This window comes from Giraffa tippelskirchi, chromosome 1 (assembly GCF_054371585.1).
Source record: "Giraffa tippelskirchi isolate mGirTip1 chromosome 1, T2T-mGirTip1v1.2.pri, whole genome shotgun sequence".
NCBI classification, from domain to species: domain Eukaryota; kingdom Metazoa; phylum Chordata; class Mammalia; order Artiodactyla; family Giraffidae; genus Giraffa; species Giraffa tippelskirchi.
This window is the reverse complement of record NC_137275.1, coordinates 213,558,822-213,581,815: the sequence shown is the minus strand read 5'-3', so window position 1 is coordinate 213,581,815 and position 22,994 is coordinate 213,558,822. Positions and strand designations below refer to the sequence as shown.

The 22,994-nt window shown below is 44.7% G+C and overlaps 1 protein-coding gene across 7 annotated transcripts in view; it reads left to right on the top strand.

Moving 5' to 3' along the window:
• The window catches only part of PTPN3 (protein tyrosine phosphatase non-receptor type 3), a 115,398-nt gene that overhangs the window by 48,822 nt on the left and 43,582 nt on the right, over positions 1 to 22,994 (top strand). For 6 of the 7 annotated variants that reach the window (XM_081526146.1, XM_081526160.1, XM_081526171.1 and 3 more), the window contains 7 exons: positions 1,382 to 1,426; positions 4,845 to 4,897; positions 9,403 to 9,523; positions 10,679 to 10,766; positions 17,624 to 17,712; positions 18,839 to 18,902; positions 20,289 to 20,461. In XM_081526146.1, the coding sequence (XP_081382272.1) occupies positions 1,382 to 1,426; positions 4,845 to 4,897; positions 9,403 to 9,523; positions 10,679 to 10,766; positions 17,624 to 17,712; positions 18,839 to 18,902; positions 20,289 to 20,461 (633 nt within the window). Of the gene's footprint in view, positions 1 to 1,381; positions 1,427 to 4,844; positions 4,898 to 9,402; positions 9,524 to 10,678; positions 10,767 to 16,253; positions 16,350 to 17,623; positions 17,713 to 18,838; positions 18,903 to 20,288; positions 20,462 to 22,994 lie in introns of all 7 variants that reach the window. The other variant, XM_081526137.1, reaches the window with a different exon arrangement.

The window sequence follows — 22,994 nt, the reverse complement described above, 5'->3', positions numbered from 1 at the left end:
AGCACGCCAGGCCTCCCTGTCCATCACCAACTCCTGGAATTTACCCAAACTCATGTCCATTGAGTTGGTGATGCCATTCAACCATCTCATCCTCTGTTGTCCCCTTCTCCTCCTGCCCTCAATCTTTCCCAGCATCAGGGTATTTTCAAATGAGTCAGCTCTTCGCATCAGGTGGCCAGAGTATTGGAGTTTCAGCTTCAACATCAGTCCTTCCAGTGAACACTCAGGACTGATCGCCTTTAGGATGGACTGGTTGGACCTCCTTGCAGTCCAAGGAGGTTGAAATGAATCAGTAAGTTGTGAAATACCACACACAGCCCAGAACTGTGCAAATACAGGGTTGTAACACCATGTGAAACATTCACATCTCAAAACACTGGCACCTTGACCTTTAAACATCGAAATTAGAAGGACTATTGAGACTGATTTGTTTAAATTGCCAAAATTCTCTCTTTCTCTCTCTTGCCCCCTGAACACTTCTACTGCCTCTGTATTAGATTTCAAGAAGTTTCCCTTTTGTCACCTTGGCCAGACACTGGAATCTCTATCCCATGTGAATCCAGGCTTTAAAAAAGAGTGGGAACAGCGGCCAAGTGTCACATGTGTGCCGCGTCCCTAAATATAACGTGCTCCAGGGCCCTTCCTGGCCTGCACGGCACTGTCCATGCCCTCCACTCCCTGGATGGAGGCGCCTGTGACTTACCAAGAGCTTACCAGGTTCTGTCCGCAGATCAGGCCCCAGGTTTCAAAGCAGCAGTGCTGGGAGCTCACAGACATGCGCAGAATTCAGCCTGGAGGCCTGGCAGCCTGGAGACGGCTTTTGCTCAAGCACCCACAGTTCCTGGGACTCAGGAAAAAGCTCAGCTGGGTGTTTGCACCCCAGCCAAGGAGGTGTCTGCATAGACCCTCCTCCTGTCAGTAACTTCACACAGCAGAAACGTGGGTGTAAATCCTGTGTGCAGAACAGCAGCCCCTCGGTGTGCGGGGGCTGCCTGTGGGTCCTGGTGCTCTCAGATACCCCAAGTTTGACTGGGCAGGTCCAGGGCGGGGGCGCCCACTGGCAGCAGCACCAGCCAGTCGTTGGTGGGCTCCTCTGACTCCGTCCACCCCTAAGACAGCATGTGCATTCGGGGCTGGCGGGAGGCTGGCTGGAAATCACCCCCCCGGCCCATTGAGACTAAGGCAGCCACGTGAACCACTGTGACAGAAGGGAGGCAGCTTTGCAATGTACAAGAACAGCACCTGATACTTGAGACAAAAACATGTTTTGTGTGTTTTGTTTTTCAAATGTGTAGGTCTTGTCCTTGACTCATCTTTTATTATTATTTTTTGCATGTTTTCCTTTGTGTATTATGAATTAATGAGATCAATTATTTTATAGGCATTTGTATTTCTTACAACTGAAGATGGATATTTGTGAAGGAAGGTAATGAGAATTTTGCATCTTCTTTTCCCATCAGTTGCCCCAGACTAGTGAAATTCCTGGTTTTAATCTAATGAGCATGCATTTCTGGTAACAATATTAAATGTAAACAGCGATCAAATGTTGAAAGCAGCATCCTGCTTGAGACGTCTGTTTCTGGCTCGGGCTGGACTTAGGAACCTGAGAACCGATAAACCTCATTTCGTGTTTCAGTTTTATTACAGAAGTTATCTTTCTGGTAAAGACCTGAGGAACTGTAGAGAGAGGGAGGGAGAGACCCTGAACATGAAATGAGCTTCATCCAGGAAGGCACATCAGGCCAAATTTAGGTCCCCTCCGAGCCCCTTAGTACCCAGAAGTGACTCATTTTCTCTCTGGGGAACTTTGCTGAAAAACTGGAGCTTCAGCCATGCTTCAGCACTTCTTGTGCATGAGGACCATCTCCATGGCTGCAAAGTATCTGAGAGGCTCAGGAAGGGAGGGGAGACTCCAAGTCAGTGGTCCCTGAGCCACCTTCTCCAACATTCAGAGTTTTTCTTGACTTACCCGGGACACTGCAGCAGGTGAACGGGTGAGAACAGCCGTGTTTTACTCCTGTCCTTCCCACTTCCTCTTTCTTTCTACTGAGGAGGGTCTCCGGAAGCCCCCACTATGCTTCCATGTGGGAGCTTGCGGTCTCATTGGAGAAACGAGACAGGAGCCCGTGAAACAACTGGGACCAGAACACAGAGTGGAGAGCACAGCCACCATAGGTGTTAGGAAACTGCGATGCCGATGTGGGCTTTGTGAAGAGGGTGGACTGCTATGATGAGCTGGGGGTTGGGGGCTGGTGGAGATGTGAGGAGTCAGATCTCCTTGGGCAGAGAGGACAGTATCCCCTCCCCACAGTCCCAGTTGGAGACCACATGCCGGGGACTTAAGAAAGAAGAGAGCGGGAGAGCTCTTCCTGTCAAAAGTTGGTATGCATCTTGGATCCAGCAGGCAGAGCAATGCTATCGAGGGTGTTTAAACAGGAGGGATCTGGCAGGACAGCGTCTACACGGAAGGCTGGAAGAAGCTGAGGAGCTTCTGTCGAGGTGGGAGGGAAGGCGCAGCCCTTGAGGGAGCTGTTAAAAGGTGTCCCAAGCCAGAGATTCAGGGTCAAGGAGTGTGGGGCAGGAGGGACAGGTAAGAAGCAAGAGACCCTTTGAAGAAAGGATCGCCAGAACTTGATGGCCTAGTGGCCCTAGACCGTTTCTGTAATTTGGCTCATCCTCCCATTTGAGGGAGGAGCAAGTCCCTTCTGTAGCACAATAAACAGGGCATGAGGAGATAAGTCACTTCTCGGCCTCTTGGCTAAGATCAAGCATAGTGTCTGTTTTTACCAGTTTAATAAATCTCATTGGGCAGTGAAGACATCGCTCTACCCCCACAGTCCCAGTCCCTGCCAGGGTCTTATGAGAGAACACAGAGAGAGAGAGAGGACCCCTCCTGTAACCCGGTGCCCACCCTTTCCTGAGGCAGCCTCGTATTTCAGGGGAACTCTCAGCTGAAATGGTCACCCCTTCCCTGGGTCCAGGCAGCCCTCTGTGGCAGCAGAAACGGTTGTGTCTCTCTTTCCTGCACACCACCGTGTTTTCCCCACACGTTTTGTGAGCACCTGTTACAGGACGGGCACTGACTGTGCTGGTCAGATGAGGCTGGGCCCCCAACCCCTACCCTCGGACATGTCCAGTCTCACTCTCCAAGTGTTGGAAATCGGTCATCTTCATTTTCAACAGGAGAAACCTGTTGAGGGCCATGACCTGGCTTAGATCCCTGGCACTTTGTGAGGCCTGCAGACGGGGGCAAGGGGTGTGGGGTCAGGGTGGCATCTGGCCCTTAGGAACCGTGGATCTCTTGACAGAGTCGGTGGATCTGGTTAGCATTTCTCCTGGGCTAGGAAGGGTTTGTTCATCCTCTCCTTCCTGCTGAGATAGGCCATCTTATTTGACAGATGGAGACCCTGAAACTTACGGAGAAAAAGAGGAATCGGTCGAAGAACACGGTGTTCTTTAGTTTGTTATTTACGCCATTCTTTGGAAATGTTCTTCCTGACTTAACTCATAGGATTGTTCTTTCCATCTAGACCAAACCCCCTTAGCCACTCTCCTAAGCTGTTCCCTAAATCCCATTCACAGGCTCTTCTTGTAGCAAGGACACCAGCTTTGACTTCTCTGAAGCCCATCTTGGTGGGAGAGTGAATGCTGACCTTTGCTCTCCCCATGGGCTGAGTCTCCAGATAGCAAGTATCCCTCGATGTATCTGCATTTAGAAGTTCTAGTGGGAACACATGGTTACTTGAAAGATGGGGGCCCCTCAGGGTTACCTCCATATTCATATTCTGCTTCAGGACCAGCTCACAGCACAGCAGACCAGGAGGGGAACCCTGGTGAGCCAGCCAGATTAGTCAGAGACGGGGGGGTGACTCATATCTTGGGAACTTCATGGGCTGCCATGGAAACTGCACGTTTTCTCCGCTTCCCACAGGGTTGCTGGGTGGAACGCTTTTAAACTCTGTGTCCCCCCCCAGCCACCCAACCCTGCAAGCCCTCACCCTTGCTGCCATTCATATGTTCCTCTACCTGGCAGTGATCCCCGGCCCAGATCTGCTGAATGAGCTCCTAGGCAGACTGTGAAATCCGAGGTGGAATGGAGAGAAGGGAGCCACCAGATGGTTCGGAATATGGCAGAGACAGAGATGGAGTCTTTGACCCAGACAGGGTGTTTGGGAGGGCACTGAGCTCAGGAGGAAAGAAGGAAAACATGTCCAACTTGGATTCGTGGATTTCTGATGGATGCAGGAAGGCTGAGGTGTGGCTGAGCATTGCCGCTAGGTGGGAAGTTTCAGGAGGGTGAATAGATTTAGGAGTGTTAAATCAGAGTAACCAAATAATTGAAAACTCGCAGGAGTTTTAAAATTCAGAATACTTTTCTGTTTTTCCCTTCTAAAAGAATGTCACCCTTTTGGAAAGCCGGTAATCAAGGATCAGAGTTAACAGAACTCAGGAATTCAGTTGGTCCTAGGAGAGGTCTCACGTCTTTACCAGAAAGAGACAAAGGCTGCCGGCCCATTGACCTAAGAGTACACTTTTCCTCTTAGTGATGTGAGCCTGACCTTTCTTGACCAGCCAAACCCTGGCCAACATCAGACCTTTAGCCTCATGGTATTTGTATTAATAATGTATTATTTTAAACATGGGGAAATTCTCTCTTAATTTCAAAAACTCTTCAGTGTGTTACATTTATCTTTACTGTTTGAGTATCCTAAAATTCTTTGTTATCATTCGTGATGTTTTTAAATGCTTAATCCAAGAAAAAGGCATGTGCTACCCATGATCAATTGATGTTTCGGGCCGTGGTGGGTTCTGGTAGCTTTTCTAATGTGTTTTTCTCCTGACAGGTTAACCTGCCCTCTTAACTCAGCGGTGGTTCTAGCGTCCTATGCAGTACAATGTAAGTCACAAATGAGTGTTTCATGGATGGACAGTTTGTTCTGACCAGTATATTAAGGAACTTGCTGGCCTCTCCTGTTTGACCGAGTCCCTTCCTCCCTTCCCCAGGAATCCTGTTGGGCAACATCTCTGGCTTTCCAGATGGTCCCACTTTTCATCCTAACTTACACTTTCCTGTGGCTCAGGGATGTTCAGTTAGGGAACATGAGGTTTTCTCCCGGGGGAGCCCAGAAGACAGAAGAATCCTATCACACATTACATTTTCCAATGCCTTCAGTCACAATCAGATTTGACTCTGTAACAAATCCCAGTGGGGCAAATGCCTCTACCAGTCACTTCATATAGATGTGGAAACTAAGACCCAGATAGGTTCAGAAATTTGCTGGCGGTCACTCCTAGTACTTGCTGGGTACTGCTTGGAAACACTGCTGGGATCTTAGGAATTTATTTTTAGTTTCAGGAGAGTGATGGGTTATAGGCCTGGAGCAGCACAGTAGAATAGAAATATAATGGGAGCTTCACACGTAGTTTTAAGCTTTCTGGTAGCCATATTGAAGTAAAATGAAATGGATCATTAATGCACTTAGCTCAGTAGATTCAGAATATTATTTTAATATGTGATCCATATAAAAACAGTTAAGGTATTTTACATTTTTTTTTCACAGTAAGTGTTTGAAACCAATCCAGGTTTTACACTCCCAGCACATCTCAGTTTGGACCAGCCACATGTCAAGTGCTTGATAGCCACCTGTGGTTAGTGGCTGGCATGTGGGATGGAAAGTCCAGGTGGAATTTTCCATCAAGGCCTGTGTAAGCTGAAGGAAGAATCCTCTTATTCAACCATCTCCCCACATAGCCCGCATCTCCTTCTCCCCGGGGGGAGACAAGAAGAGGTGGCACGGGTGAGCCTGGGTGGATAAAAGATCCCCTCTCCCTGCAGAACAGCTGGAACAGACCTGGCCTTGTCCCGTCCACATGGGAAAAGACACCAGCCAACCTGTGTTCTTAGTGGTCACTAGACCCAGTGGACTCTGTCTCTGCCAGGCTGGTCTGCTGAGGACAGGTTTTTCCCATATCTCGGAGTGAATTTGGTACCCACAGCTAGAGCTTCAGGTTTGAAGGACAGGAGCACCAGGAAGGACGTGGCTTTGTACGCAAGCTCCATTCAAACCTGCCCCTCCATCTGCTTCTAATGTAGTGTTACCTCACTGAGTCTCACTTTTCGCACCTGTAAGATGGAGGTGATGATGGTGATTAGGACAACTTGGAATAGGACTACTCAGTTCATGTATCACCTGGGAAGGTGATCACTAGAAACTCTTTAGAGTTGGACCATCGCTGTTAACTGAGTCAGTGAAAGCACAGGCTGAAGCCACACTACCTGGGCCTCGGCTCTTCCACTTATACCTGCCTGACTTTGAGCCTCAGCTGTATCTGTCGGGTAGGGATGATAACAGTAGCTAATCATAGGGTCTTAGCGAAAATGAAATAGACGTAAAAACTCTTAAAATAGTGCCTGGCTGATGGCAAATATTACGATGTTTAACTTGTACTACATTTTCTCTTCTGCCCAGAAGAAAACTATCTAAAGAACAGCCTGCTGGGGGCTTCCCTGGTAGTCATTTGGTTAAGACTTTTGCCTTCCCATGGAGAGGGTGTGGGTTTGATCCCTGGTCAAGAAGCTAAGATCCCACATGCCCCATGGCCAAAAACCCAGAACATAACAGAAGCAATATTGTAACAAATTCAATAAAGACTTTAAAAAATAGTCCACATCAAAAAAAAAAATCTTAAAAGGGAACAGCCTATTGTAAACAAACTATTTGTTGTTCAGTTGCTAAGTCATGTCTGACTGCGACCGCATGGACTGTAGCATGTCAAGCCCCTCTGTCCTTCACTAGCTCCTAGAGTTTGCTCAAACTCGTGTCCATTGAATTGGTGATGCTGTCCAACCATGTCATACTCTTATCACCCCCTTCTCTTTCTGCCTTCAGTCTTTGCCAGCATCAGGGTCTTTTTCCAATGAGTCAGCTCTTTGAATCAGGTGGCCAAATTTAGAATCCCAAATAAAATTCCTAAGCTTCAGCACTCAGGTTTCCCTCTACAAAGAACCAATAGAATAGGGACTAAAGAAAGTTACGAGCATTTAAAAACTCTAAACTAGCTGCAATGCAAATTTGAGCATGACTGTCATGCTAATAATATCATAAGTTGTCAGATGAGCAGTTTTAAGTAGAAGTTTCTTATTTGTCCACCCTCAAGTATATATACCTACATATTTTCTTACACTTCTGTGCATATATTTCTGTAAGATTAATTCTTGGATATGAAATTGCTTGATCAAAGAGCAAGCCTAAATTTTATCTGATACACTTTGCCAGATTGTCCCAGAGAGACATCTGACACAAAGACAAGCCTACAAGTGGACAGCGAAGCCAACCAAAAGCACATGTTCAGACTAGATAAAAAGTAAAGTGATCTGTGGGTAAAGAATCTGAAAGGACTTGATGGTGCAAATTTGCTGGTGGCCTACCAAGGATCTGTGAGGGTCAGAGAATGAAGTTTTTGAAAATAACATATTTGTTCTATAACCGTCTCTGAGCCTCTGCCATGTGTGGGTTCTGCACCAGCCCCAAGTTGTACAGAGAGAGCATGACTGCTCTCTGCAAGGGGTCTGCAGCCTGGTGGGAGACAGAGATGGACCAGCTGATGCTGGCAGTGAGGATGGACACGGGGGAGGCACTCTCTCTGTTCTCCTTGGCGGGGGGGATAGGAGGTACAGGGGGACATAGTGTGGAAAAGCTTCCTAGTGATGACCCCGAAGAAGAGCCTCCAAGATCAAGTTGGACTAGGGCGAATAGCAAGTCAAGGGCTTTCCCAACAGGAAAGCTTGACATGCCATACATTTGAGTACTGAGACACTTTCTGTCCTGCAGAATACAAAATATCAGCCAGAAGAATGCATGGGACTTAAAAGACAAGGTATTTCCCACATAAGCGTTTATTTCCTTTTCTTCTTGCTATAATTAGCTTTCTTATGTGTTGCTTCCCCACAAATAGAAAAGTATGTTGCTCTGGAGTTTAGGGCGTGTGGTACAGTAAGTAGATAAAGAGGATGGACTGTGGTCAGAGTCTAGGCTCCAAGTTACCAGCCTGGGCAGCAGTGGGCAGGTTCATTCCTTGAGTCTCAGTTCCTTTATCTGTTTAATGGGGATAAAAGCAATGCCTGTCACTAGGTTATCAAGAGCATCTAGTGAGGTGATGTCATTGGTCATTAAATTCAATGTGGAAACTGTCCTGTGCTTTGCAGATGGTTTCCAAAGACTGTTTAACTTTGTTTCCCCCTAGTGGTTAGCACAGGTCATTGCAGAGTAGCCGACAAGATTTCAACGGTCTGTGAGGGTCAAAGAACAAAGTTTTTGAAAATACATATTTTTATATAATGGCCTTTGACCCTTACAGAACCCCCTAGAGGGAGTTCTTTGGTCCTATAGTAAGTACAGATATTTGTCAGTGACCTGACTAAAGAGAGAAACTTGCTCTGTGTTTGCAGAAAGGCACAGGGGTTGGGCAGCCTTCAGTTTAATAGGACTCTGCCTACAGTTGTTTGACCTCAGGAAAGCCATTTGCAGTGTTTGGTTTCCCTCTGGGGACAAGACCACTGTCATCCGCAAATGGCCAGCAGCAGCTCGTAGGCCTGGCAGGCAGGCTGGTGGAACGATGGGAGCTCTAGCTGGGTTCTGGCCTTGACTGCTGAAAAATGGCTCTGTGGTAGGGGTAGGTCCTTTCTCATCTCTGGACCTCAGCTTTCTTTTCCGTCAAGACTCGGAGTTTGGATGAGCTGATTCTAAGGCTTCCTCGAGCTTTCTTCGATGGGGACCCTGCCTAAGGGCATCTAAATTACTTCCTGTACATGCACTGTCATGCACTTCACCATGAACAGACTCACCTGTAAGCCACACTTGGGTTTACATACTACAGCCTTGACACTCCTGTCCACAGCTTAGCCACATTTGGCTGGCCTTCCTGGCCTGTGGTCCACCCGTGACCAAGTCTGCCCTTTTCCCCTTGCAAAGTTGAACTTTGCAGTAGCCTCTGTATAGGTCAGTTCCAAGTACCCAAGTACCTACTGTGTGCCATGCCTCGGTGCAGGGCTCAAGAGATGAATGTGAGCTATTCTCAGCCCTCAAGGAGCAGTGATAGGAGAACACAGACCCCTTCATCACAGCCCAGGTCTCAAAGAGCTGTCCTTCTGTGTGATGGCAGTCGAGGGTGAGCCAGACCATGTAAATGTAAAGGAAATACCCTTGCATCTGACTTTGCAAATTGGGGATGAAATTCACTTAGGCAACCACCTCACTCATCTCCTTTCCTTCTGGGATGGGAGACATTGATATTAATAGCAGAGAGTATTTCCGGTGATTTTTTTTTTCTTGTGATGTTGTAGATGCTTATAAATACAGACCGCATTGAAAAGGTGCCCTTCCCCTCATTCTGTCTTGATAGCTCATTTTGGAGACTACGATTCTTCCGTTCATCCTCCGGGCTATCTCTCTGATAGTCAGTTCATACCGGATCAGAACGAGGACTTCTTAGCGAAGGTGGAGTCGCTACATGAGCAGCACAGGTGAGGAGGGGCGGGTGACCTACTTTGGGTCCTCAGGCCGGTGCTATCAGACCTCACATCCCCTTGGGTTTGACGTCGTCTTCTCTGGCTTTTGCTCGTGAACGCTCTTTCAAGAGGTGGGAGGTTTGTGGACCTTGAGCTCTTATGGTGACAGATATATTTGGCATAACTAGCATTTCTGTAAAGTGTGGAATCCTGTGAGAATTCGGGATGACTTGCTGTGTTCTCCTTCAGGATGTCATTGAAATCCATTAATTCATGAAGGAAGTGCCTGTTGTAAATTTGGCTGCCCCACACGTTGACTCTACCAAACAAATCTTTGAACAGTTTCCTACATTTAATGAAATGGGCTGTTCCCTTAAGTGGTGTTGAATAGATAGACAGGCAGGTGGACCTAAGTGCCGTCAGGCTGGGTAAATCCCAGCCCTCAATGGTTCAGTTGGTGAATCCGCCTTCCTTCCAGAGGGCAGCACCAGCCTTCTGTAGCTGCCTCGGGCCAAGCCTCCATTCCAGCAAGTTCACCCTACTCCGGCCTCCTCTTCCCTTGCCTCCTTTCTCCTCACGCTGCAGTGGTTCCATTCAGCCCGGGTCAAATAAGGGCCACCCTGACCCAGAAGGCCAGGTTTCAAGGGACCTCACATTCTCAGGAAGGCTGTAAAAAACAAAGGCCTAAGCAACCAGTGTGCCTTCAAAGAGGCACTGCCAATCCTCTCCCAGAATTGCTCCCCATGCAGGAGCCAGCATCCTAAAATAGTACAGTGACGTTTGGAAGTTTGAGGCTGCTGCTAAAAGGATAGGTAAAGGCCGAAAGACCTAAAGAGCATGTGCTCATTTAGCAACTTGGAAAAAGTGGGGTGGGGATGGCAGAAGGTGACAGTCTTTGTCTCTGGATGTTGAGAACCCACTAAATTAGAGGTGTTATTTAATATAGGAACATGAGGGCTGAATGAAGTCATATTCAGTGGACAAGAAGAAAAACCTGGTGTAGTAGCTTTGGGGGTTCAGTTGTTTAAGATGAACCGTGTAAGGCATTTAATCACCTTATACTATAATGGTATAATGGTACCAGTTTTTTAAGATTTTTATTAGCTTTAAAATTTGGGGTTAATGTTCTGTTTGTTGGATAAACACTGGGTATTCCCTCTACCTCTGTAGTGGGCTAAAGCAATCAGAAGCGGAATCTTGCTTTATCAACATAGCTCGGACCCTCGACTTCTACGGAGTGGAGCTGCACAGCGGTAGGGTAGGTACCTTCGGCATGTAATTCAAAAGTTTTTTCAATTTTAATTTCTGAACATCTGAAAGCTGCTTTGAAACTTTTCCAGTTTCAAATAAAAAAAGATCTTTTTTTTTTAAGGTATCTGAAAAGTTTATAAAGTAATATTAAGTTTTGCTGGTTATTTATCCACTATCCACTTGGTTTCTTCATGTTTCATGTTTTCCTTTGTACTTAAAGACTTTTTACTCTTGGAGGGTGATGCAGGCTTGAAACAAGTAATTTTTATATGACCATCTCATGGTTAAAGAGGTGAAAATGTATAGATTTCCATTTTCCAAGTGACTCTTTAGTGAGCCAAGGTTTCTACTGTTTAATCTTCGTGCTGCTCAAGTTAGAGCCTATTATGTGCTCAAATATGACAATTTTTATTATGATGATCAGTTCAGTTCAGTCGTGTCTGACTCTTTGCGACTGCATGGAGTGCAGCACGCCAGGCCTTGCTGTCCATCACCAACTCCTGTCCATTACAAACTCATGTCCATCAAGTCGGTGATGCCATCCAACTGTCTCATCCTCTGTCATCCCGTTCTCGTCCTGCCTTCAATCTTTCCCAGCATCAGGGTCTTTTCAAATGAGTCAGTTCTTTCCATGGGATAGCCAAAGTATGGAGTTTCAGCTTCAGCCTCAGTCCTTCCAATGAAGGTTTAGGACTGATTTCTTTTAGAATGGACTGGTTGGATCTCCTGGTAGTCCAAGGGACTCTCAACAGTCTTCTCCAACACCGCAGCTCAAAAGCATCAATTCTTTGGCATTCAGCTTTCTTTATAGTCCAACTCTCACGTCCAAACATGACACTGGAAAAACCGTAGCTTTGACTAGATAGACCTTTGTTGGCAAAGTAATGTCTCTGCTTTTTAATATACTGTCTAGGTTGGTCATAGCTTTTCTTCCAAGGAGCAAGCGTCTTTTAATTTCTTGGCTGCAATCACCATCTGCAGTGATTTTGGAGCCCAAGAAAATAAAGTCTGTCGCTGTTTCCATCATTTCTCCATCTATTTGCCATGGAGTGATGGGACCAGATGCCTTGATCTTAGTTTTCTGAATGTTGAATTTTAAGCTAGCTTTTTCACTATCCTCTTTCAATTTCATCAAGAGGCTCTTTAATTCTTCTTCACTTTCTGCCATAAGTGTGGTGTCATCTGCATATCTGAGGTTATTGATATTTCTCGGCAGTCTTGATTCCAGTTTGTGCTTCATCCAGCCCAGCATTTTGCATGATGTACTCTGCATATAATAAGTTAAATAAGCAGGGTGACAACATACAGCCTTGACGTGCTCCTTTCCCAATTTGGAACCAGTCTGTTTTTCCAAATCCAGGTCTAAGTGTTGCTTCCTGACCTGCATACAGATTTCTCAAGAGGCAGGTCAGGTGGTCTGGTATTCCCATCTCTTGAAGAATTTTCTAGTTTGTTGTGATCTACACAGTCAAAGGCTTTGGCATAATCAATAAAGCAGAAATAGATGTTTTTCTAGAACTCTCTTGCTTTTTCTATGATCCAACGGATGTTGGCAATTTGATCTCTGATTCCTCAGTTCAGTTCAGCTCATTCCTCAGTTCAGTTCACTTCAGTCACTCAGTCGTGTCCGACTCTTTGCAACCCCATGAACCGCAGCACGCCAGGCCTCCCTGTCCATCACCAACTCCCTGAGTCCACCCAAACCCATGTCCATCGAGTCGGTGATGCCATCCAGCCATCTCATCCTCTGTCGTTCCCTTCTCCTCCTGCCCTCAATCTTTCGCAGCATCAGGGTCTTTTCAAATAAGTCAGCTCTTCGCATCAGGTGGCCAAAGTATTGGGGTTTCAGCTTCAACATCAGTCCTTCCAATGAATATCCAGGACTGATCTCCTTTAAGATGGACTGGTTGGATCTCCTTGCAGTCCAGGGGATTCTCAAGAGTCTTCTCCAACACCACACTTCAAAAGCATCAATTCTTCGGCGCTCAGCTTTCTTTATAGTCCAACTCTCACATCCATATATGACCACTGGAAAAACCATAGCCTTGACTAGACGAACTTTTGTTGGCAAAGTAATGTCTCTGCTTTTTAATATGCTGTCTAGGTTGGTCATAACTTTCCTTCTAAGGAGTAAGCGTCTTTTAATTTCATTGCTGCAGTCACCATCTGCAGTGATCTTGGAGCCCAGAAAAATAAAGTCAGCCACTGTTTCCGCTGTTTCCTCATCTATCTGCCATGAAGTGATGGGACCGGATGCCATGATCTTAGTTTTCTGAATGTTGAGCTTTAAGCCAACTTTTTCACTCTCCACTTTCACTTTCATCAAGAGGCTCTTTAGTTCTTCTTCACTTTCTGCCATAAGGGTAGTGTCATCTGCATATCTGAGGTTATTGATATTTCTCCCGGCAATCTTGATTCCAGCTTGTGCTTCCTCCAGCCAGCGTTTCTCATGATGTACTCTGCATATAAGTTAAATAAGCAGGGTGACAATATACAGCCTTGATGTACTCCTTTTCCTATTTGGAATCAGTCTGTTGTTCCATGTCCAGTTCCTCTGCCTTTTTCTAAATCCAGTTTGAACATCTGGAAGTTTATGGTTCACAAACTATTAAAGCCTAGCTTGGAGAATTTTGAGCATTACTTAGCTAGCGTGTGAGATGAGTGCAATCATTCAGTAGTTTGAACATTCTTTGGCATTGCCCTTCTTTGGGATTGGAAAGAAAACTGACCTTTTCCAGTCCTGTGGCCACTGCTGTGTTTTCCAAATTTGCTGGCATATTGAGTGCAGCACTTTCACAGCATCATCTTTTAGGATTTGAAATAGCTCAACTGGAATTCTGTCACCTCTACTAGCTTTGTTCATAGTGATGCTTTCTAAGGCCCACTTGACTTTGCATTCCAGGATGTCTGGCTCTAGGTGAGTGATCACACCATCATGGTTATCTGAATCATGAAGATCTTTTTTGTATTGTTTTTCTGTGTATTCTTGCCACCTCTTCTTAATATCTTCTGTTTCTGTTAGGTTCATACCATTTCTGTCCTTAATTGTACCCATCTTTGCATGAAATATTCCCTTGGTATCTCTAATTTTCTTGAAGAGATCTCTGCTCTTTCCCATTCTATTGTTTTTGTCTGTTTCTTAGCATTGATCACTGAGGAAGACTTTCTTATCTCTCCTTGCTGTTCTTTGGAACTCTGCATGCAAATGGGTATATCTTTCCTTTTCTCCTTTGCCTTTATCTTCTCTTCTTTTCTCAGCTATTTCTAAGGCTTCCTCAGACAACCGTTTTGCCTTTTTGCATTTGTTTTTTGGGGGGATGATCTTGATCCCTGCCTCCTATACAATGTCACAGACCTCTGCCTACAGTTCTTCAGGCACTCTGTCTATCAGATCTAATCCCTTGAATCTATTTCTCACTTCCACTGTATAATCGTAAGGGATTTGATTTAGGTCATACCTGAATGATCTAGTGATTTTCCCCACTTTCTTCAATTTAAGTCTGAATTTGGCAATAAGGAGTTCGTGATCTGAGCCACAGTCAGCTCCTGGTCTTGTTTTTGCTGACTATATAGAGCTTCTCCATCTTCAGCTGCAAAGAATATAATCAATCTGATTTCGGTATTTACCATCTGGTGATGTTCATGTGTAGAGTCTTCTCTTGTGTTGTTGGAAGAGGGTGTTTGCTGTGACCAGTGCGTTCTCTTGCAAAACTGTTAGCCTTTGCCCTGCTTCATTTTGAACTCCAAGGGCAAATTTGCTTGTCACTCCAGGTATCTCTTGACTGCCTACGTTTGCATTCCAGTCCCTATGATGAAAAGGACATCTTTTTTGGATGTTAATTCTAGAAGATCTTGTAGGTCTTCATAGAACTGTTCAATTTCAGCTTCTTCAGCATTCCTGGTTGGGGCATAGACTTGGATTACTGAGATAATGAATGGTTTGCCTTGGAAACAAACAGATATTCTGTCATTTTTGAGACTGCGCAAAAGTACTGCATTTCAACTCTTTTGTTGACTTTGAGGGCTACTCCATATGTTATAAGGGATTCTTGCCCACAGTAGTAAATATAATGGTCATGTGAATTAAATTCGCCCATTCCAGTCCATTTCAGTTCACTGATTCCTAAAATGTCGATGTTCACTCTTGCCATCTCCTGTTTGACCACTTCCAACTTAACTTGATTCATGGACCTAACATTACAGGTTCCTATACAATATTGCTCTTTATAGCATCGGACTTTATTTCTATCACCAGTCACATCCACTGCTGGGCGTTGTTTTTGTGTTGGCTCCACTTCTTCATTCTTTCTGGAATTATTTCTCCACTCTTCTTCTCCAGCAACATATTGGGCATCTACTGACATGGGAAGTTCGTCTTTCAGTCTAATTGGCAGCTGACCTTTACATTTTCTACCTGTAATTGGCCTACATCCTATCCAAAGAAAACAAATAGTAACTGAATACCTAGCCCATAGTAGCCATTGTTCCAGATGCTTTATATGTGACCATAGGTCTCATGTAAAGAGACCTCTCATTTATAGCAAACTTGGGAGATCAATGTTCTAATCATCCCATTTTACAGGTGAGAAAGCTGAGGCTCAGGGAAGTTAGGTAAATGACCAGACTTTACATTTATGTAATATTTTTGTAATTCGTGGAGGTATTTTCATTTCTGTTGCTCCAGTCCCTTAATTGTGCATTGGACAGCATATGACATAGGTAATAAAGTAGGAAAAAGATCCAGATCTTATAAAACATCAACTTTGGGACTTGACTGTTAAATTTTATTCCATTTGCAAATACTGTTTTGTCTGAAACCGTTCCTTCAGTGGTGAGGTAGGCTTTATGTCTATCTCATGAGGGTCCTGAGGCTAGTTGATGACGTGTCTGCCTGACACCCCCATGGTATAGAGAGAGTTGCGTTACCCTTGACTAAGCTGCATCAACCAAAACCCCCTGAAAATCAATAACTTGACACCACAAAGCCTGTTCCTCAGTAGTTCAAGTCTGCATGGGTCCTAGTGACTCTCCAGGGCAGCCCTCCTCCGAGCAGTAAGGAGGCGGCTAGGCTGCTTCTGTCTGGTGGCTTCACTGTCCTCACACATGACTTCACACATGTCACAAGGGAAGAGCAAGTTGGAGGGCCGAACACCAGCTCTTAAATGTTGCAGCCCCAAAGGGATGCATCACTTCTGATCATAGCTCATTAGCCAGGACTAGTCACACAGTCCTGCTCCACGAGCTGGGAGGTGTGGAGATGGGCCTGAATTTAGCCAACAGTACCTGTCCTTGCTGCCGTGGGCGTGGTGCAGACGGGAGCACCATGCAACTAGGAGATTTGAGACCCATGTCACTGGCCCACCCAAAGCATTCATTTATTGCTTTATTCTGCACTCGATTTTTATTTTGTTTGCTAATTTTCTCTCCCACCTGCCTCATATTTCCATGTATTCTGATTCCAAGTATCATGTTTTGATGCCACCCTGGTTTTCAGCTTGCAGTTTGGTTTTGCTTTCTGCGTGTGATTTCAGCTGGGTGCCCAGTCGTGATTACTCTCTGGATGCTCCACGTGTCAGCAGCATTTGCTTTGGTCAGTTTCTCCAACTCCCCACATGCACGTCACTGTTCATAAGGGATTCATTCCACTATCTCTTGAGAGGTTAAGGAGATGAATGTTCATTATCCCTACCGCATGCCAGGCCCTGTTCTACGTTCTTATGTTCTCTAAGTTCAACCTGATAAAACTCTTAGAGGTGGATTCGATAATCCTTATTGCACAAAATGAAAAAGTGAGGCTCAGTAGCCCAAACCAACATAGCTAGTAAGTGACAGACCTAAGGTTCACACTTACTGGTAACTCTGCCTCTTCTTGAAAATTAAGAGGGACTTCCCTGGTGGACCAGTGGCCCAGTTATTCACCTTCCAGCATAGGGGATACAGGCTCAATCCCTGGTCTGTAGCTAAGATCTCACACTCCTCGGGGCCAAAGAACCAAACCTTAAAAACAGAAGCAATATTTTACCAAATTCAATAAAGACTTTTAAAAAATGGCCCACATCAAAAATAAAATTATGAGTATTCGAGTGGGTAAATAGAATATAGATGACTCAGGCGGAGGAACTGTTTTCCTTTGATTTGTTTTGTTCTTTGGCCACCCCACACAGCATGCAGGATCTCAGTTCCCCAACCAGGGATCAGACCCTGGTTCCCAGCAGTGGAAGCTGAGTCCTAACCACTGGACTGCCAGGGAATTCCCCATGATGGAACTGTTTTATTTTAAAATTTTCATTTCTTGTTCTTTAACTGATTTAAAACAGCTTTTGTCACTGTATCTTTCTTTTGTCATCTTAATTATCTACAACAGTGCCTAGCACATAGGCTCTTAAAAATGTTGAATGTATTGGATCTAAAAGCCGTGTTTTATTTCTTCATTGGGTTTAGAATCAGCAGTGCTATACTACAGCTAAAGCCTTTTCAGTGATGGGAGTTGAGATTTGTTTAAAGCAGTGTGGGGGGCGAGGCTTTTCTGTTTTTAATACGGTGTCTGATACTAATTATTGAAAGTATAAAGGCAGATGTTCATTTCTCTGATTCTGTGGAATGAGTGAGCTTGCCTAATAACTTTGTAAACTGGCAGGACCCAGGTGTTGCTGTCAGGCAATATATTTTCACTTTAGGAGAATTTGGTGCTAAGTACTTAGATCTTAAGTTTATCTGTTAAGAGGAGATTTTTGCTTGTTTCCTGTAATTTTCCTTTTGGAGCTTATACTTAGTGCTATTTATAAAATCGTGGGTGCTTGAGTTACCAGAGGCCATAAGCATGACAGTAACTTGCTGTGAATCTGAGGTCTTCCTATTTTACAGGATCTGCACAATTTAGATCTAATGATTGGAATTGCTTCTGCGGGCATCGCTGTCTACCGAAAATATATTTGCACAAGTTTCTATCCTTGGTAAGTGCAAACCAGTTCTAATTATTCTCTGAATCATGCTTTAAAAATATGCTGAACAAAAGTAACGGTACCTCTAATTTTAAACTTTTATTTCTAAAGAAGGCACAGAGACTTTCTCCGAAGTTTTTACCTCTGACCTCTACAATTCATCCAGATTCTGTACTTGGGAAAATTCTTCTGGTTATTACTGGCCATCGCCTTCCCCTGTGGTCACCCTGTGGTTTGGGATACTCTGTGAAACCTGGATAAAAACAGCACAAGGCAGGTTTTGGTGCTAAGGAATCCTTCCTGGGTGGCACGTGAGCCAGAATTCAAGAGAACGTCCTCTGAGCAGGAGTTGTAGTTTCTGTGCAGTTCCTGAGTTATTAATTGAAGCTTTGTCAAGTGCCCGATTCTGGTCTAAAACCTGAGGAGACCCAACATTAGCAAATCTGAGAAAGGCAGCGCTGTCCCCATTGTTCCAAAGGTTCTCTGCTGGAGGAATTAAGAGTACATACTCCGATCCCGGCTTTAAGCATCTCTGGTTGAATGATCTTGAGCGCTTACAGGTTATCTTCCAGCCTCAGTTTCCTCATCTGAAAACTGGTTATGACGATACGTAGTTTTCAGGACTGTTGCAAGGCTTAGTAGAGAGGCTACCATAAAGCTTCAGTTCCTGGTGGCTCTAATTGTGTTACTCTGCAGACAATAGGCTAGTTGGCACATGGCTATTAAGAGGCTTTTAAGTTGCAAAGCAGCTGGGCGGTGGATCCAGGTCTGTCTGTGCTCCTCCCACTGCTCCACACTGCCCTCAGCTGTCTTGCCCAGGTACACACCAGCTCCCGTAGAGCTGCAGCGTCACAGAACAGCTGACAGCAAAGGGAGCGCCTTGCCCATGGTCCTTGTTATTTAAGAGCTACATCATAATCCAGTGGCCGTGGTGTGACACTCGGCTTCGGTCAGCTACTTGGTGTTTGGCCGGGGCCATGGGGCCGCCATCCTTTCTGCGCTGAAGCAAAGTCTAGGAAGCCGAGAGCCCCTGGCCATCACGATCATGGACTAGAGGGCATACACCGAGAGGCGTCAGCTGCAACCCGGCTGCTCCCTGATGTGCTTTTTTTGTGTCATGTTTTATTTTTTTTGGCAGGGTGAACATTCTAAAAATTTCTTTCAAAAGGAAAAAATTCTTTATACATCAGCGACAAAAACAGGTGAGTTAAACCTCTGCTCGCTTTGGTTCTTTGCTTTTAGCCACTTTAGCTCTTAGCCCTTAGGTAGGTGAAGGCGTTTGTCATACGTGTAACAGGGAAGAGAGAGCTCAGCAAGCAGTGGAAAGAAAGTGGGCATTGGGATCCAGAGGGCCCCATGGTTCTCTCTGTAATTCACTCTGTTATCTGGCTGGGGAAGTCGCTTGCTTTGGAGCCAGAGATGTTGGGTTCAGGCCTTAGCTCTTCCACTTGCCCAGCTGAGCAGGTTACTTAACCTCCCCTAGTTGGAGTTACCTTTTTTGCTGGAACACAGCAATGCCCACTTCTCAGGGAATCATCTGATTTAGGTAGAAGTGCCATTGGTCAAAGCCCCTGGCCAAGCCCACTGCAGAGATAGTGGTGAAAGTCAACAAGGTCAGTTCCTGCCCTTGATGGGTTTAAAATGCATGGTGGCCCTGAGTGTATGTCTCATAGGAGGGATCCACAGCCCTCCAGATAACTCAGGTTGCTTTTCCACTTGGAGAATAGCGACTTAGAGGTGAGAGAATCCACAGCTAGCAAGGTGGAAGAGCTGGAATTTGAACCAATCATTATAAATCTGAGCTGCCAGCTCTTACCATGACACCACACTCTGTCTGGTTTATTAGGCTGCATATTTTTCCCTTACTGTCACTGCGCCACTTCCCAGTTTTCCAAAGACAATGTGTGCTTAAAATGGCTCCACACCGCAGTGAACTCTTAGGAATGAGAACACTAAAGCTCAGCGCAAATAAGGACTAGAATCTGGGTCTCCCGAGCCCGACATGCAAGATGCAGGGTACCACAAAAATGCACAGGATGGTAATTGAACATGAGAACAGAAAACCTGAATTCAAGTAGGAGGGAAATTGAGCAAATGATCAAAATGATGATTTTGAGTGAGCACTAGATTTAACTCGCTTTGTAGAAGGCGAATAGAGAGATCCAAAGCGTTATCAGATTCCTGTCATTTGACAGGTGAAAGATTATTTCTTCAGGGGAGAGAGTTTTCCCAGAGCTTAATTTTAAAAAGGATTGTATCAGACAGCCTTTATTCGATTGCTCCAAATATATCCGACCTAGAAAGGTAGACAGATGTGAGATGAAAGCATTCATGAAAGACCACAGAGGGTGATGAGAGAGTTTGACGCTGGTCATCTTTTTTTTTTTTTTACCATGTTCATAAAGATGGTTAACAACTCCTGCTGTTGAATATTCTTAGAACCCTGTTTTGTGGCCTAAGGAATTTTGAAGCCAGTTTTCCACTATCTGTTGTTTCTTCTCGGATTACCACTCATGTGGGCATAAAGCGCTCGAGACCCTACTTCTACAGCTGTGCGGATGAAATCTCTACTGTTTTTTTTCTCCCAGACGGAATCCAGGGAGCATATAGTGGCCTTCAACATGTTAAATTACCGATCTTGCAAAAACTTGTGGAAGTCCTGTGTCGAGCACCATACATTCTTTCAGGCAAAGAAGCTGCTACCTCAGGAAAAGAATGTTCTGTCTCAGTACTGGACTCTGGGCTCTAGGAACCCCAAAAAGTGAGTATTCTCTAGAGGTAGTCTCCACACTAGCCTGAAATGTAAGCCCGTCCTAGTAACCCCCGGGGAGCAGACATCCTCCGGGAAAAAGATGTCTTTCCCCGGAGGCCCCACCTCCTGGGGCCAGAGCTGCTGGTGGATCTTAGAACCTCAGATGAAAGTCTCTTCAGGGACAGGCAGCGATGTCTCCTTCCACACACAGTCAGGTACTTCTATTCCTGTCGCTTGCTCTGCCTCCTCAACTCTATTACTCAGAGCTCCCAAGCACCCACATTTGCAACGACTCAGCCATGAAAGCACCAGAAAGCACACGGCAGTGAGTCATGGTCATCTTGGTGGCATTAAGACAGCCTCTCCCACCGAACGTTAATTCCATCAGATGCTCTTTAATAATGAATGAATGAATGAGCAGAAGTCAAGATTTCTAGAGTCAGGTGACTGACATATACGACATACAACAATCACATGGTAGTAACAATAATAATTGCAGTTGACAATTACTGAGTGCTTACTTTGTTCCTCGCACATATTTTGTTTATTTCTTTTTTAAGTGGCAATTCCATGTATGCTGTTATTCATAGGAATGATATTCAAAATACCTAATGATTAGTACAGTAAAATAAATCTATAAATTGAAATTTTTTAGTTTATAGTGTTTTGTCTAAACTAACCATGCAGTTTATATTTTTGTATATGTTTTTATCCTGCCTTCTAAGTAAACAAAAATTTCCTATCAAATTATTCAAATTGTTTGGTTGGAAAATTTATTTTTGTGATTTTTTTTTTTGATGTGGCTATTACTAAAAATGGTACCCCTATCTGATGTGTAGGACTATATCAGACCATTTGACCATTTCAGTGACTTTCCTACTATATTGGTACTTGGTAGCATTCTAGATTGAGTAAGTGGTAAATGTCTGTTGATATCATTGATAGTATTTATGGTGCTAAATGCTCTCTCTCTCTCTTTCTGATGAACCAAGAACAAATATATTTTTCAAGGTTTTGGCTTATAAAACCATTCAGTATTTTTATACCTGCAGTAACTCTATTTCTATCTTCTATTTCTATAAACATAATTTGCTGGAATGTAGCATTTACTTTGGTTGGACTTAATCCTCTCAGCAAGCTGGGACGTGGCATTGAGAGCAACTGAAAGCTTGGACTCGGTTACTAAGAAACCTGGCTTTGAATCTGATCTACATCAGTTTTAATTTAATTTGCTTTTTCAATTTCTTCTTTTATAAAGTGTGGCCAACACAGAGGATTTTTTTTTTTTTTTTTTTTTTGGTTATCCATTATGACAGATAAAACCACCTGGATTTTGGTGGCTTAGAGTAGTAATCATTCTATTATATCTCAAGATCTTGTGGGTCATGTTTTCAGGAAGGGCGTGACTGGATGGTTCTTCCGCTCCATGCAGTATGTGGGTTGGGGTTTCTTGGTGAGATGAGGCTGGTGGCTGGGCTGGGCTAGGCTTAGGGTTCAGGACCACCTCTCCACACCTGGTGCCTTGACAGCACGATCAAAAGGCTGTACTCATCCGGACCCCCATCCTCTCTGTGTGTTCTCAGGGCCTCTCGCGGGGTAGCTGGACTTCTTACACGGAGGCTCAGGACTGCAAGAGTCTAAGGCAGAAGCAGCTGGTCATCTTAAAGGCTAGGCCCAGACCTGGCACAGTTGCTTTTGGTCAAAGCAGTCACAGGCCTTTCTGGATGGGAGAGTCAGAGAACTTGTCCCCCTTACCCCCACCTTTAATCTGTAGCTGAGGGTCACTTGGGATATGGAGGGTGACTCGGTGGCCATAGGTCAACAGTTCTTGACCACCAATCCCAGCTTCAGCATACTGGCAAATCTCATCCCTCATTATCTCTGTTTGACAGATAGAGAAACTGAGGCTTAGGTTGCATGATTTGCCCAACCCCTAGAGATACGATTACACAGTCGCATATTGGGCCTCTGAAAGCTTCCACATGAAAGAAACTTGTTTGTTATTTTCCAAGCTTACGGGACAACGGAACACTTCTTTTTCCAAAGAGTACCTATTAATAACCTGTGACACATACTTTGGGGAACTGCTGCATTCAACCTTTGAATCATCTGGCTTGCTCCCACTGTTGCGATGCTGTGCTTTCAATCAACAATAATTGGGTTTCTGATGTAGATTCTCCTGGTGATGCTGCTGTGAAATTTTGATCAGAGTGACAGCCATATTTCTCATTGAAAATCAGTACATTGATATTCCAGAGGGTGTGCTTCACGTCACCTATGTTCTTTTGAGGTTTTTTGTCATGATTTTTGTTGGGTTGCTGGCTTTAGGCTGCAAGGAAATGTGTCAAATGTTTTAAGGTATTAAAACATAATTTAAAATTTAGACGTGCCAGAACTGAGTTTTCCGGAAACTAGCTTCCAACTCCATCCTCTCAAATAATTCATACTCTGAGGGGTCTGGAGAGCTGAGACTTAAATTACCTAGGTATAAATGAAATCCGAAAGTAACCTTTAGGGTGGCACATTCAAAGAACACACCCCA